The sequence below is a fragment of the Dendrobates tinctorius genome, unplaced genomic scaffold (assembly GCF_039654945.1).
Source record: "Dendrobates tinctorius isolate UK_male_01 unplaced genomic scaffold, ASM3965494v1 ptg000161l, whole genome shotgun sequence".
NCBI classification, from domain to species: domain Eukaryota; kingdom Metazoa; phylum Chordata; class Amphibia; order Anura; family Dendrobatidae; genus Dendrobates; species Dendrobates tinctorius.
The window spans coordinates 369,985-384,595 of record NW_027361828.1 but is presented as its reverse complement, the minus strand read 5'-3'; the positions used below and the strand labels follow the sequence as shown (position 1 = coordinate 384,595).

Below are 14,611 nucleotides of genomic sequence, written 5' to 3'. Positions count from 1 at the left end.
GAGAGAGGGGAGTATGTAATGAGTGTCAATAGTATAGAGTAAATAAACGTGAGGTACTAGAGAGTTTGTTTTAGGCTATGTGCCCACTTTGCGTGTTAAAACGCACACTAAAAACCGGACTCCTTCCCAGAAATCGCGCGTTTTTTTCCCGCACGATTTCACCGCGATTTTACCGCGATTCTATTCGCGATTTTGCCGCGATTTTCTCAAGCACTTTCCAAGCGATTTGAAGCATCGCTTGGAAAGTGATTGACGGGTTGGTCACACTCATCTAACATAGTGTTTGACAAGTGTGAGCAGCTTTTTACTATTGAGGCCGCCTATGCAGCATCAATAGTAAAAGATAAAATGTTAAACGTCCTGCGCTGCCATCCCGGGCCACAGCGTTCCCAGTAATGCCTTGCGAGACCTGTGATGACGTTGGTCTCGCGTTACTATAGCGATCTCGCGAGACCGCTAGAGTCACGTGAGACTACGTCATCACAGGACCTTGCCGCAAGGCATTACTGGGAACGCTTAGGCCGGGAATGCAGCGCGGGACGTCGGAAGGTAAATATACCCCGATTTTTATTTTTTATTCTTTTTTTTACAGGGGTATGGTACCCAGGGCCTGGAGGACAGTCTCCTCTCTTCCACACCGTGGGTACCAACCGCACATGAGACGCTTAACTTCCCGCATGGTGGGCATAGCCACATGCGGGAAGTAAGTGATTCTCATGCATTCCTATGGGTGCGGAATCGCGGCAATTCTTTGCGATTCCGCACAAAAGAATGACCATGCTGCAATTATTTCTGCGATGCGATTCCGCCACGGAAAAAAGCGCAGCATTAGCACAGCATGTGCGGAATGCCATAGGAATGCATGGGGGGCGTTCTGTACACTATTTTTAAACGTTTTCGCGCCGAAAATCGCGGCAAAAACGCTTAAAAATCGCATCGTGGGCACACAGCCTTAGAGACTATAATTGTAAGAGTCAATTACCGTGTCAGCCAGCTATGCAGATAAAGATATATCATCCTGGAAAGGTCATCATCCCCATAAGCCTGAATCCAAGGCTCCCAGATATTTCGAAAAATGTAGAGTGAATCAGATCTGATGGCTTCTATTTTCTCGTATAACATTATCAAATTAACCCTTCTCTTCACCTGCGTTATCGATAGCGTACTAGTCTTCCATCTGCTAGCTATGTGGTTTCTCGTTGCCATAGCAATAAAGTCAATAAGATGGCAGGTCCCAGTATTGGCATTGATTGGTCTGTCTCCCAGCGGTAGTACTGATGGCGACAGAAGCAATTTCTTACCCAATATATTGTCAATTAGTTTTACCACATCTTTCCAGAGAGACTTTACTGTCAGGCATGTCCAGCATATGTGGAGGGTATCCCCACTATCCGTGCACCCTCTAAAAACATCCACCAGGGACTGAATGGTAGATATTGCGCAGGAAGCTAGGTACGTAGTGAATCCTATGGAACAGTTTAAGGGATGTTTCAGTAAGTGAAACTTGATTGCTATATATTCTCGTAACACCTGTACCACCTTTGAGGTGTGAGGGAGATTTGTAGGTCTCTTTCCCATTGCTCCATAGATTTCAATTTAAAGCCGTCTCTAGGTTGATTAAATGTAGAATAGAGATGGGATATAAGGCCGTTACCCAGGGGGTCATATAAACATTTTAACTCGTACGATGTAGGTTTTATGTTTGGTGAGCCTACTGTTAGGTTTTGCAGAAAGTGGAAAATTTGTTCCAGCCTGAAAACCTCAGACCTCGGGACTTGATATTTCGCGACAAACTCTTGTTTTGACATTAGTTTAAAGTGAGTCGATAAATTCTGCAGCCTAGTTAATTTATTCTGGTGCCACCACGAGTGGTTCCGAGGCGTAATTCCTGGCGGAAACATGGGGTTATTAAACAAGTTTAAAAGTGGGGAGGGGTGAGATTGTAGTGCGAATTGGAATCTGTTCGCTCTCCAAAGTCGCAGGGAGTGAGAAGTATACAGCGAATGAAAGGCTAGATCCTTCGGTAAGGGTCCTGTGGCCCAGATTAGGCTCTCCAAGGAATAAGGTGCTATTTGTGAGTTTTCTATTTGCGGCCAGATGGGAGTGTGGTGTTCTGCGTTGACCCCTGCCAGCTGGGCAATCTGGGCCGCCCTGTAATAAAGAGTAAAGTTTGGCAGAGAGACTCCTCCCTGTCTTTTATGTCTGAACAAAATTTTCTGAGCGATACGGGGCTTTTTATTATTCCAGATAAAACGTGTTATGTGCGAGTTTATCACTTTGAAAGTCATCAGAGGCACTGGAATGGGCAGAGATCGAAACAAATATAGGAATTGAGGCAAAGTGACCATTTTAATCGAATGGACTCTTCCTAAAAAGGAGAGAGACAGGGAGGACCACTTTGATAAAGATTACGTTAGTTTTTGGAGAAGAGGGGTGTAGTTATGCTTAAATAACATGGATTTGGATAGTGTAAGGTTGATTCCTAGGTAGGTGATATAGCGCTTCGCATGGCGGAAATGGAAGTTCTCTAGTATTGAGGTTTGTTCAGTAGGGGAGGTATTAAGGAACATGATTTCTGATTTATCAACGTTAACCTTCAAACCAGAAATTTCCTCAAAGTGTTTAAGTGTATTTATAAGATTAGGCGGGTTCGTCAGAGTCAAAAGAAGATTGTCGGCAAACAGACTGACCTTGTATTCATGTTTACCTATAGTTTGGCCTGTGATATCGGGGTGTAGGCGGATCTTTTGCGCCAATCGTTCCATTACCATAGTGAATAGAGCTGGAGACAAGGGGCAACCCTGCCCTATGAATAACTATTGGTTCTGGAGAAGTTGAGGGTAGTTTTAAATACGCTACTGGGTTATTGTAGAGGAGTCTGAGTGAGTTGATTGTTGCAATATCCCCAATTTGTGCATTATATTAAACATATATGACAATGTGACAGTATCAAAAGCTTTTTCTATATCTAAAGCAAGTATAGTTAAGGGGGTTTTACGTTTGTTGGCGCTATGAATAAGATTTAGGTGTTTACGTATATTTTCTGGGGCCTGCCTTGTTGGAGTGAATCCAACCTGATCCCTGTGAATAAGGCTAGGTAGGCATTTATTAATCCTGTTGGCTATTATGGAGGAAAAGATCTTGAGGTCCACATTCAAGAGGGATATTGGCCTATAGTTTTTCGTGAGTAACTGGTTTCTCCCTTGCTTTTGGATAACAGTGATATGTGCTGTGTAAAATTCCGGCGGCATTGTTTGGCCTGTTAGTATGTTATTGCAGTAGATTTGAATATGTTTAAGCAGGATGTTTGAGAATATTTTATAGTATAGTGCGGTCAATCCATCGGGCCCCGGAGCTTTCCCAACTTTTAGGTGGCTTATTGTGGATGTGATTTCGTCTTCGGAGATAGGAGAGTGTAATGTGGCATCGTAAGTTGGGGTTAGGGAAGGTAGTGGCACAGTAGATAAAAAGTCCTCCATTTTGGGCAATGAGAAATTTGCATCAGTGTATAATTTTTGGTAGTAATTTTGAAACGTTTTATAGATTTTATTAGGTTTAAAGGTAGTTTGGGACTGTTCGTCTTTTATAGAAAAAATAGAGTTTATTCGCTCTTTCTGTTTTAATTTTCGAGCAAGCATTCGGTCCATTTTATTAGAGAACCGATAAAATGTCGCTTGCGTCCACCTAATTGCTCTTTCTGTGCGGGTCGTTAGCAAAGTGTTTAGCTTTAGTTTTAAATCATAAATTTGCTTAGTTAAGTATAATGAGGGGTGTAACTGGTTGGCGGTTTCTAATTTAGAGTTCGTTCTCGAGAATCAGTTGCTCCTGAAGACGAGTTTTCTTTTTTTGGGATGCCATCCTAATGAGTACGCCAGTGATATATTTTTTATGGGCCATCCACACACTACCCATAGAGGTGTCAGGGGTAATATTAGAGAGGAAAAAGGCATTAAGCTCCTGTTCAACCAGTAGTCGAGTCTGAGGATCGGACAATAAGGATTCATTCAATCTCCATGTGTACAGACGTGTATTCGCTACACCCAGTTTAAGTACAGAGAGTACACTATCATGGTCAAACCATGAAGAGGGGACATGCCTGGAATACATCAGTGATGGTATATTTTTTGAGTCGGTGAGAACCCAGTCTATCCTGGAGTATGAATGAAAAACCCTAGAAAATATGTGTAACCTATTGACTGTCTATGGGATTCTCTCCATGTATCAACCAAATGATGGGCTTGGAGGATATTTTCAAGTATAACTTTATCCTTCGACATGTCGGACCTCTTATTGGAGCTATCAAGGGTTGGGTTTAAGATCAAGTTAAAATCACCCCCCCATATGATAGTATCATAGGAGATGGACCTTAGGGATTTTGCAATAGATTTAATTGTTTTCATTTGTAATGTCGGAGGTGCATAGCAATTAACAAGACAGTCGCTTGTCCTATACCGTGCCCCAAAGGATTATGTATCTACCCTCTGTGTCCACAGTCATACCTTCCTGCAAAAATGGGAAAGAATTATGGAGCAGTATGGTGACTCCTCTCGTTTCTTTATCATTAGAAGCAAGAAAAAATCTCGAGTAAAGCTTATGGAAATATTTGAGGGATAAGTTATTGGAAAAATGAGTTTCCTGTAGGAATCATCAAGGAATGTTTCAGGGAGTCAATAAAGGCGCGTTTTCTTTTTATCGGAGAATTGAACCCCCTAACATTGTGTGAAAGTGCCTTAAGCATTTGGTTTAATTAAATAGGTCTAAATAAATCTCTAGCATAACATCCAGGGTGGATAGCTTCACGTCGGTTAGCAATCTAGGAACATGTTTGTAAGACATCAGCACTCTTTTAGTGGAAGGGAGGGAGGGGAGGTAACCAAAAATCTAATAACAAAAGAAATAGTCACAACCAATGACCGGTATGCGGGCTAGAGTGTGCCGGCCCATTATTAGTAGGGCCAGAAGCAGCAACAGCCCAAAGTGGAGTGGCATACTTACTCCAGGGGCACAACGCTCAACAACAAGAAAAGAGAAAACAATATTATATGTAAATTGTCATAAATCACATCAAATAGTAATACTTATCAGAACAATGTCCCAGCATTTCGATTGCTCTTTGAATCTGTTCCTGCACATTCGCTGGTAGCAGTCTCAAGAAGCAGACTGTTTGTTGTGCTGTGATTGGGTCTGGTATGGCGAACTTCTATCCATTCTCTGCGAGGCTTCTGTCTCTGTGGTAGGGCCCCTGAGTCTGGGATCGGGATGCCTGCTTTTTCCAGTGTTTTTCTACCTTCACAATATCTTGGAGAATAGGTGAATTATTATGTGAGAAGATTAGAGCATGTGGGAATCCCCACCGGTATTTGATATTTGCTTTAATCAAGGCCATTGTTGCGTCTTTCATGGCCTTTCTCCTCATTAGAGTCGCCGGACACATGTCAGGGAACAAGGAAACAGTGTCTGGAACGCCTGGTAGTTTATTCAGTCTACGAGCAGCAGATAGAATCAGGTCTCTGGGTTCCTCATGGTGCATTTTGAGGACAACATTTCTTGGGGAGACATCAGATTTGGGACCTCCCAGGGCCCTGTGAATTCTGGTCATTTTTAAAGAACTCGGGTCTGCCTGCGGTAAAAGGGTGTGAAAGAGGTTCGAGGCAATTTCCATTAGGTTGGAGCTACTTTCTGAGAGTCCTTTAATTCTAATGTTACCTCGGCGTGAGCGATTCTCCAAATCTTCACACTTAAGCTCCAGAAATTCGAGTCTAGCATCTTGTTCTTGTAGTAGCTCACTATTATGCTCAGTGGCGTCAGCGGTGTCATCCATTCTTCTCTCCAAATCGTTGGTTCTTTGGGCAATGTCTTGAATTTGTGTGAAATTATCCACAGCAGAAGATAACTCCGCTCTGAACGTTTTCTGAATGGTGGCCAGAAGAGCCTCCATTGTCATAGGGATCATGTTTGTTGAGGTGGCCGAGTCACTTAGCTGAGACCTTTGAGGAGAGCCCTTGGAGCTCAGTGAGGATGATTTTGACACCGACATAGTGTGGCTCGCTGGTTTTGTATGTTGAGACAATAGTTGTGTGATTGATCGGGTGTTGATTTCAGACGAGGCAGGTTTTTTGGGGCGCATTGCTCACAGACCTCTTGTGTTCTGAAAGACTGAGCATGACAACTACCTATAAAAGTGAGCACATCTTTGTGCCCGTGGCGACAGACCTAGTGTTCCTTTATCATAGTCCACCAGGAATGTCTACGCCCTCCGTGTTGGATTTTAGCAGGAAATGGGGTAAACTTTGTAGGACATAGTATGTCTCTAGTGTAGCTCTGTTGTAGTACCCCTTTAATAATTCAGAAATGTAGGGGCCGGTGAGCCAGTAGGTCTGAGCAACAGAGAATATTGCCGGTCTGAAAAGGAGGTGAGAAAAAAAAAAGATTTTTCAATGTGGGCAATATTGCCAAATGACCAGCAGATGGAGTCCTAGATCTTCAACTATAAAGTGAGGGAGCTATGGAGATTATATTAGATTTTACAGTCTCATGGCTTCTCCTCCAGCTGGAGACAGGGCAACACATACAACCCTCTAATGTGCAAGGTCAGGAAACAGAAAGGTACCTGCAGTCCGTTCAGGGGCTCCACAGGCTGGGGAGGGTTCTCACAAGCCATTATAATATGGCTCCCGCTGCCCTCCTGGGCTCCGGAGGGGCCCCGATGAATGGTGGATTTAAAAGCAAAAAGTGAAATCCTCCAAGGAGGAAGGGTCCCGCTATTAATTACATTTTCCCCTATTTGGTAAGGTTAAGTACCTGTTTGCTGGAGGGTCCAGTGTTTTGTGCCTGAGGCAATTTTCCTGTTGTGGCCTGGTGGGGCCTCCAGTGAAGCAGATGGTTGTCCCTGTTTTTCAATCCAGAGCGGTGTCTCTTATGTCTCACGCCGTTCCTGTGGTGCTGGAAGGAGAGCTTTAGGTCCGGGTACTTTGGCATGCCTAGGTAATTATAGCACAAATGTATGAGTTCTGTATATAATCCATTAGCCGGCAGGGCCTAGATGAGGCCTGTAGCAGTGAGAAGAGGCCTAGGCCTCAGTCCTGAAGTCTCTCTCCAGCTCCAAGTAAAAAAATCTCTGCTTGTAAATATCCGAAACAGTCCAAATTGGGCTCAAAATGTTCTGTATCAAGTCCTTAGTAGGATCCAAAAGATAAATGGAGTTTTGAGTGGTTTTTGGTCGGGATGGGAGTAGATTCAGAGGTTATCCCTCAGGAGCTCTGCCTTTCTGTGGCTCACATGTGCAGTGTCCTAAATATCCGTAACCTTAAATACTGTGAATAAACTTGCAGGTATCTTAACAACCATCTTTTACATGCCTGTACCCTGAAAAATGTAGAATAATACAGAAGATCTGGTATAGAAAGTTGATCTTTAAACCACATGCATGCAAGTAGTATCATCCCACTATTATAGAGGGTGTCTCCTAAAGACCATGCTGATATACATGCCCTATTAGAGCATATAGACATCCTAGATGGAGCTGGCCTGCTCTAGACCCTTTCATGAGCCAGAATGCATAGTGGCTCTGTACATGTGGCTCCTATTCTGGCAGTGTTGAGCCATCCTTGGTGTTACTCATTCATGTAGTACTAGAATTTCCCCTGAAATAATCCACTGTTTGTGTGTGCTTGGAGCGAGCTCCTGGGAAATTGGGGATCCCAGCTATGAAATTTATAGTATAGTATGGGTTACACCAAGAGAGGTCCCTGAGAATGTCCTGAAGATATGAGCCCCTGGCAAGTGACTGACTTAATTCAATGTCTGTATCTTATTTAATCAGCCTAATGTGACATGCTATGGATAGATATGAGAAGATGACATGGGTGAGGTTGGTCTGCCTCTCATTTCCATGTTGAGAGTGCTCTGTTGTCTCTCTGGTACCGCTCTGATTTCAGATACTGAAAACTGTAACACTATATAAGGAAAAGACTATTTAAGTTAATTATGTCACCATTCCAATGACATTAGAATAGTGTCACATCTTTAGTCTGCAAGCTACCAAAGCGTTTTATAGAGCCCCTTTTTAATGGTAAACCAGAGGTCTGAAGAATTGAAGGAGCCACTGCCACCTCAAGCACAAGAATTTGTAAGCTCAGCTAGATGATAATAATATGCAATGGACCAGTTCTAATGATCATCATGGATCGTGATTACTGATGGACTGTATCATCTGGATGGATTTTCTGCACAGCCAGCGAAGCATCGTTGGCTTGTATAATGTTCTTACTTTAGGGGCCACCTGCTGTCTGGGCCCTCAAGACGAAACACATGGTTTGAGATCAAAGACTTCAAAGATTATAATTTTCCTGTATGTCTCTGTTATCAGACGATCAACATGGCAGATCTTCTCTTTTAAGATTTTTATTCGGATTTGTGAAGCTAATGATGTAAGGTGGACGTCTTTTATACTAAATAGTGAGAACTTTATTCTGTCTTCAAAGGCCAAAGAGTTTCTTAAGGAGCAAGCTTGGAAGATTCACTTTGCAGAATATGGGCAAGGTATTTGTATGTACCGCACTCAGAAAACAAGAGACCTTGTACTGAAAGGCATCCCAGAAAGCATGCGAGGAGAGCTGTGGCTGCTCTTCTCTGGTAGGTGATGAGCACTGTGCCTGGCCAGTTAGGCTGGATGACACTTTTTTTTATGACAGTTAATTTTCTGTTTTCAGGAGCGATTAACGAAATGGCAACCCACCCCGGTTATTACCAGGAGCTGGTTGAGAAGTCTATGGGTCAGTACAACCTTGCCACAGAGGAGATTGAGAGAGATTTGCACCGTTCCCTCCCGGAGCATCCGGCATTCCAAAATGAAATTGGCATTTCTGCCTTGAGGAGAGTCCTCACTGCTTATGCTTTTAGAAATCCAAACATCGGATATTGTCAGGTAAGTTCTATAACGTTACCCAACAGTCTAAAAGCTTCCATAGACAACTCCCTTTATTTTTGACCATGTATAGCCCAATTCTGTGGTGAGAATCATGTGGCAATGAGAGAGAAAACCAGACATTTGGACACCATCTACATCACGCAATATACTGCAAAATCTACAGTCATTTTCTGTTCTTTTAGTCAACAAAGGGACTACTTTACAAAGGCTTATGTACATGTTCTGATACCGAAAATTTGAGCGCTCGCAGCATTTTGTATACTCCAACCAATCCATCACCTCTCCTCTCCTCGGGTTGCCCTGATACTTATGGTCTCCATGCATCCTCTTCTGGCAGACAGACACGTGACCTCTGCAGCCAACTGCTGGCCATAGTAATGTTTCATACAGTTGTGGTCACGTGTCTGTGCAACTGCCACAGGACGTATAGATTCTTTGGTTGGGCGCCACACGCCGGTCTATGGTGTGTGGCTTCGATCTTTCTACCATATTGGTGCATTAGCACTAGGACTAGCGAACAGCTATCAAGAACAGGTCTCCAGATAGTGACTTTTGTGAGCGGCCACGTACAAAAGAGCAGATCTGGATGCACATTTACTGGTCTTGTCAGTGGAGAGATACATTAAGTATGGTGATCTAGAGATAGGATGATACCGCCTGTGAAGCAGGAGGTGATAATATGGGGGGAGTGCTGGATGCTAGAATACTGAATCTGGGTAAGGTGGGAACCCCTGGATATAAGTATACTGCCTCAAAGTGGTCTCTGTGGGAAAGCACCAGTAATGTGGGTTTTGAGTGTTGCTACTTTGAGATGCGAGGCTGAGGTCTGGATTTGGCCACTGATATAGAGTAACGCCAAGCAGAGACCTTGAAAACTATGAGGCGTTAATACAAAAAGGTTATTGAAAAATTATATAGCTGTTCATTACACAAATAATTTATATTTTTGAGACCTGAATTACCCATTTCTCCTTCGTCTCATTGGGGGACACAGAGACTGTGGGTGTGTGCTTCTGCCGTCTGGAGGCCGACACTAAGTGTACAAAAAAAGAGTTAGCTCCTCCTCCGCCGCATACACCCTCGCCCCTAGGCCGGGCGTAACTCAGTTTTTTGCTTAGTGTCTGATGGAGGCACACGCAGTCTGGAGTTCCAGACTAGATTTTTTTTTTTTTCTCCTTTTTTTCTATGAAGATAAGATAGGGGCGACGGATCCTATAGAGAGGATCCGATCTCCCCAAGTCACCAACGGGCGACCACGTGTGAGTAACCCTCCACGTGTCCTCTCCCGCACCGAGGGACACATCTGGGACTTTTTTCCAGACATCTATTTTTTAACGAAAGAGGGGCAACGCGTCCTGATTAGAGGACTCGGTTTCCCCACAAACTTCATCAGGCGCGTGTGAGCAGAACCAGTGGTCAGCCTCCACGTTGTTCCTCTCCTACAGCAGCAGTGTATGGAGGCCCCGTCCACCCCTTGGTTGTGAGTCCAGGGGGTTGAATCGGAGGCGCAGGTGAGAGCGCCCAGGAGCGGGGGTTCCGGTACAGGGGAAGAGGCCGCGAGTAAAACCGACAGAGCCAGACCCCCCCCCCCCCCCCCCCTGCACGGCGAATGGTCCTGCTCACCTATTTAATATATGGGTCCGCTCCGGGAGCGCACCGCAAATTGGCGCTGGTGAGTAGCGGTAGCCAGGGCGTTGCACCCGGGCTCCGCACGCCGCGTGTATCGGAGCGGGCCGCGGCCCCGCTGCAAGAGGAGCCGCGAGCCGACTTCCGGTGGTAGCCGGAAGTCCCGCCCGCTGACTTCCGGTGGTAGCCGGAAATCCCGCCCGCTGACGCGGCGGTGGCGGCGGCGAATGCGGAGACGTGCGATATAGGGCAGATCCCAGAGACTTCCGCCCTAACACCTCGCATCCACGCAGGGGTACTGCAGACAGGAGCCGGTGGGTGAGTGTAACTCCGTGTGGAGAACCACGCTGCTTGTCAAGGAAGAGGTTACCCTCCTCCTCCTTCTACTCTGCCTTCAGCCTGTGCAAGTATGTCTGCCAAAGGGAAAGCTCACTCTTTCCTTTACGCGGTTTGCGTGTCCTGTGGGGTCAGGCTGCCAAAGGCACAGGCGGGTAAATATTGTGAAGCCTGTGAGTCGGAGCGCGCCCAGGAGCCCCCCACTGTTTCTGAACCCAGGGGTCAGGACCCCCCGGAATGGGCGGTGTCCTTATCGCAGTCTATGCTGTCCCTTACAAGGGCAATTGAATCCCTTCAGGGCCCGGGCAGGAACAGGGAGGGGGGTCTGCCAGCGGAAGAGAGCTCGTCCTCGTCTCAGGACCCTCCAACCATTAGAGGTCGCTCCAGTACCAGGCAAGCTCATATCAAGAGGGTTCGTTCCCCGTCGGCCGGACCCTCCGGGGCTTCGGCGGCGGGTATTAGGGCATCCCGTTCCCCGTCACTAAGCTCTGGGAGCGATCAGGATGAAGGAGAGGAGGAAGAGGCCTGGAATCTAGAGAGTCTGGGGTTCCAGGATTCGGTGGACAGTCTCATTAAGGCAGTCAACCAGACTTTAGAGATCGAGGACGATTTGCCCACAGCCTCAGGTCACAAGGTCTCTTTTAAGAAATCCAGGCGACCACATAGAAGATTTGCCACGCATCCGGAGTTTGAGGAGCTAGTCCAGAAACATAGAGATCACCCGGATAAGCGTTTTGCAATGCAAAAAGCGCTGCAGGCAAAGTATCCGTTTCCTCCTGAGCTCCATAAGGCTTGGGTAGAGTCGCCAGTAGTGGATCCTCCGGTGTCACGTTTAGCATCAAGATCGCTATTGTCGATACCCAGTGTTTCCTCTATAAAGGACCCAACTGATCGCCTCATGGACGGGCTTGCCCGCTCGGTATATGAGGCAGCAGGGTCGGCTCTGGCCCCCTCCTTTGCGGCGACTTGGGTGGCTAAGGCCATGGTTTCGTGGGGGCACGCTCTGTATAAGGCCCTCCAGGACAGGGATCTCCCCGCGGAGGTCTTAGAGGTGGCAAATCAGATGTCAGGAGCAAGTGATTATCTTGTCAGCGCCTCACTGGACGCGGCCGAGTGTTCGGCGGTGGCGGCGGCGAATGCGATCGCCATTAGGCGTGCATTATGGCTGAGACTGTGGAAAGCGGATTCTATCTCTAAAAAATCCTTAACCTCATTGCCGTTTCAGGGCAATCGACTGTTCGGTGAGAAGCTGGATAGGCTTATCTCAGAAGCCACAGGGGGGAAGAGTAGTTTTCTTCCGCAACAGAGAAGTCGCCCGGCATTCAGGCAAACGCAAAGGCGTTTTCGACCCTTTCGTAGCCCCTGGGGGGGGACTTCGGCCAGGGCATACTCCTCCGCAAACGATGGCCAGAGTAGGGAAAGACAAGTCTCTTACAGGGCCAATCCGCTGGGTAGAGGCCGAGGCCATTTACCCAGAGCGAAGGGGGCCAAGCCCCAAAAACCTCCAGCTAAATGACTGGAGGCACTCCGTACCTACGGACGACAGAGTGGGCGGACGCCTACTAAGGTTCAGCCACGTTTGGGTCGCAGTGACACGCGACTCTTGGGTGGCAGAACTTGTATCGTCCGGGTACAAGATAGAGTTTGTCGGACGGCCACCTCAGCGATTCTTCCGTTCGCGACTTTCCATAACAGATTCGCAGGCGAAGAGTTTGTTACAGGCTGTAGCGTCGCTACAGCACAAAGGGGTCATCGCCCCAGTGCCGCAGAGCGAAGAGTCGCAGGGGTTTTACTCCAATCTTTTTTCGGTCCCCAAAAAAGACGGGACTGTGAGGCCGGTTCTGGATCTAAAGATCCTAAACAGATTCATCAGGGTCAGGCGATTCCGGATGGAATCCCTCCGCTCGGTCATTGCAGCCATGGATCCAGGGGAATTCCTGGCCTCAATCGATGTGCAGGATGCATATCTGCATATTCCGATATTCCCCCCACACCAGAGGTTCCTGCGATTTGCGATCGGAGGACGTCACTTCCAATTCGTGGCTCTGCCCTTCGGTCTGGCCACTGCCCCCAGAGTCTTTACAAAGATAATGGCGGTGGTTATGGCCATCCTGCATGCACGGGGCATAACGGTGTTACCTTACCTGGACGACCTTTTGGTAAAGGGGCCGTCGTTTCAGGAGTGCCAGGACAATGTCAGTATTACTCTGGATACCCTGGCCCGTCTGGGCTGGCTGATCAATTGGAGCAAGTCGTCCTTGGTTCCAGCCCAAAAAATTGTGTTCCTAGGCATGATTTTCGACACCTCCCGGGGGCTGGTGATCCTCCCTCAGGACAAGGCGCAAAAAATCAAGCAAGGGATACGGAACCTTCTACAGCCGGGCTCCAGGTCCATCCGGTATGGCATGAGTGTTTTGGGCAGAATGGTGGCGGCGATAGAAGCAATCCCGTTTGCCCAGTTCCATCTCCGTCCGCTTCAGCATGCGCTCTTGACAGCATGGGACCGGAGGCTGCTGTCTCTCAGTCATCGGTGCAAGTTGTCTCCGCTGGTACGGAGTTCTCTCCGGTGGTGGACTCGCGACTCGTCTCTGGTCCAGGGGAAACCCTTTCCCCCGGAACAATGGTTGGTGGTGACGACCGATGCAAGCCTGCAAGGTTGGGGAGCAGTTTTCCAGAGTCACATAGCCCAGGGGCGGTGGTCCGTTCAGGAGATAGTTCTCCCGATCAACATTCTGGAGATACGGGCAATACGATTGGCCCTACAACATTTCCAGTGTTTCCTGAGACACCAGCCGGTGCGCGTCCAGACGGACAATGCTACAGCAGTAGCATATGTCAACCATCAAGGGGGCACGCGCAGCCAGGCAGCCATGCGCGAGGTCGGACTGGTACTACGTTGGGCGGAGAAGAACCGCGTGGTAATTTCAGCGGTGCACATCCCAGGAGTCGAAAACTGGGCGGCAGATTTTCTCAGCCGACAGGGGGTCGCGGCAGGGGAATGGTCCCTGCACCCCGAGGTCTTTCAGCAGATCTGCCAACGGTGGGGGACACCAGACGTGGACCTTATGGCATCCAGAGAGAATGCCAAAGTACTAAGGTTTGTTGCTCGATCCCTCGATCCGCAGGCAATCGCAGCAGACGCGCTGGTGCTCCCGTGGAGCCAGTTTCGTCTCCCGTACTTGTTCCCCCCGCTGCCGCTGCTTCCAAGAGTTATCAGGAAAATAAGGAGAGAGAAGGTTCCAGCAATTCTGCTGGCCCCGGACTGGCCCCGGCGGGCCTGGTACGCAGATCTGGTCCAACTAGTGGTGGACGTACCCTGGCGTCTTCCAGATCGGCCGGACTTACTGTCCCAAGGGCCGATCTGCCATCCGAACTTAGGGGCCCTGTGTTTGACGGCGTGGCCATTGAATCTTGGCTGTTAACACAGGCAGGATTCAGACGCGATGTGGCGGCCACGATGGTGAGTGCCCGAAAGCCTTCCTCGGCGAGGGTGTATCATCGAACTTGGGAAGTTTTCTTCCGTTGGTGTAGGGATCGTGAAGTGGCTCCTCTGGTTTTTTCGATCCCCAACGTACTGGCTTTTCTACAGGCAGGGCTGGACGCAGGGTTGGCCCCGAGTTCCCTCAGAACGCAAATCTCGGCCCTGTCGGTACTTTTCCAACGAAAAGTCGCTTCCGTCTGGCAGGTTAGGACGTTTATGCAAGGGGTCGCACATTTAGT

At 47.7% G+C, this 14,611-nt stretch overlaps 1 protein-coding gene across 3 annotated transcripts in view; it reads left to right on the top strand.

Annotated features, from left to right (window-relative positions):
* Positions 1-14,611, top strand: part of TBC1D9 (TBC1 domain family member 9) — a 167,348-nt gene that overhangs the window by 128,460 nt on the left and 24,277 nt on the right. For all 3 annotated transcript variants that reach the window (XM_073549768.1, XM_073549769.1, XM_073549767.1), the window contains exons 9-10: positions 8,484-8,634; positions 8,712-8,926. In XM_073549768.1, coding sequence (XP_073405869.1) covers positions 8,484-8,634; positions 8,712-8,926 — 366 coding nt within the window. The remainder of the gene's footprint in view (positions 1-8,483; positions 8,635-8,711; positions 8,927-14,611) is intronic.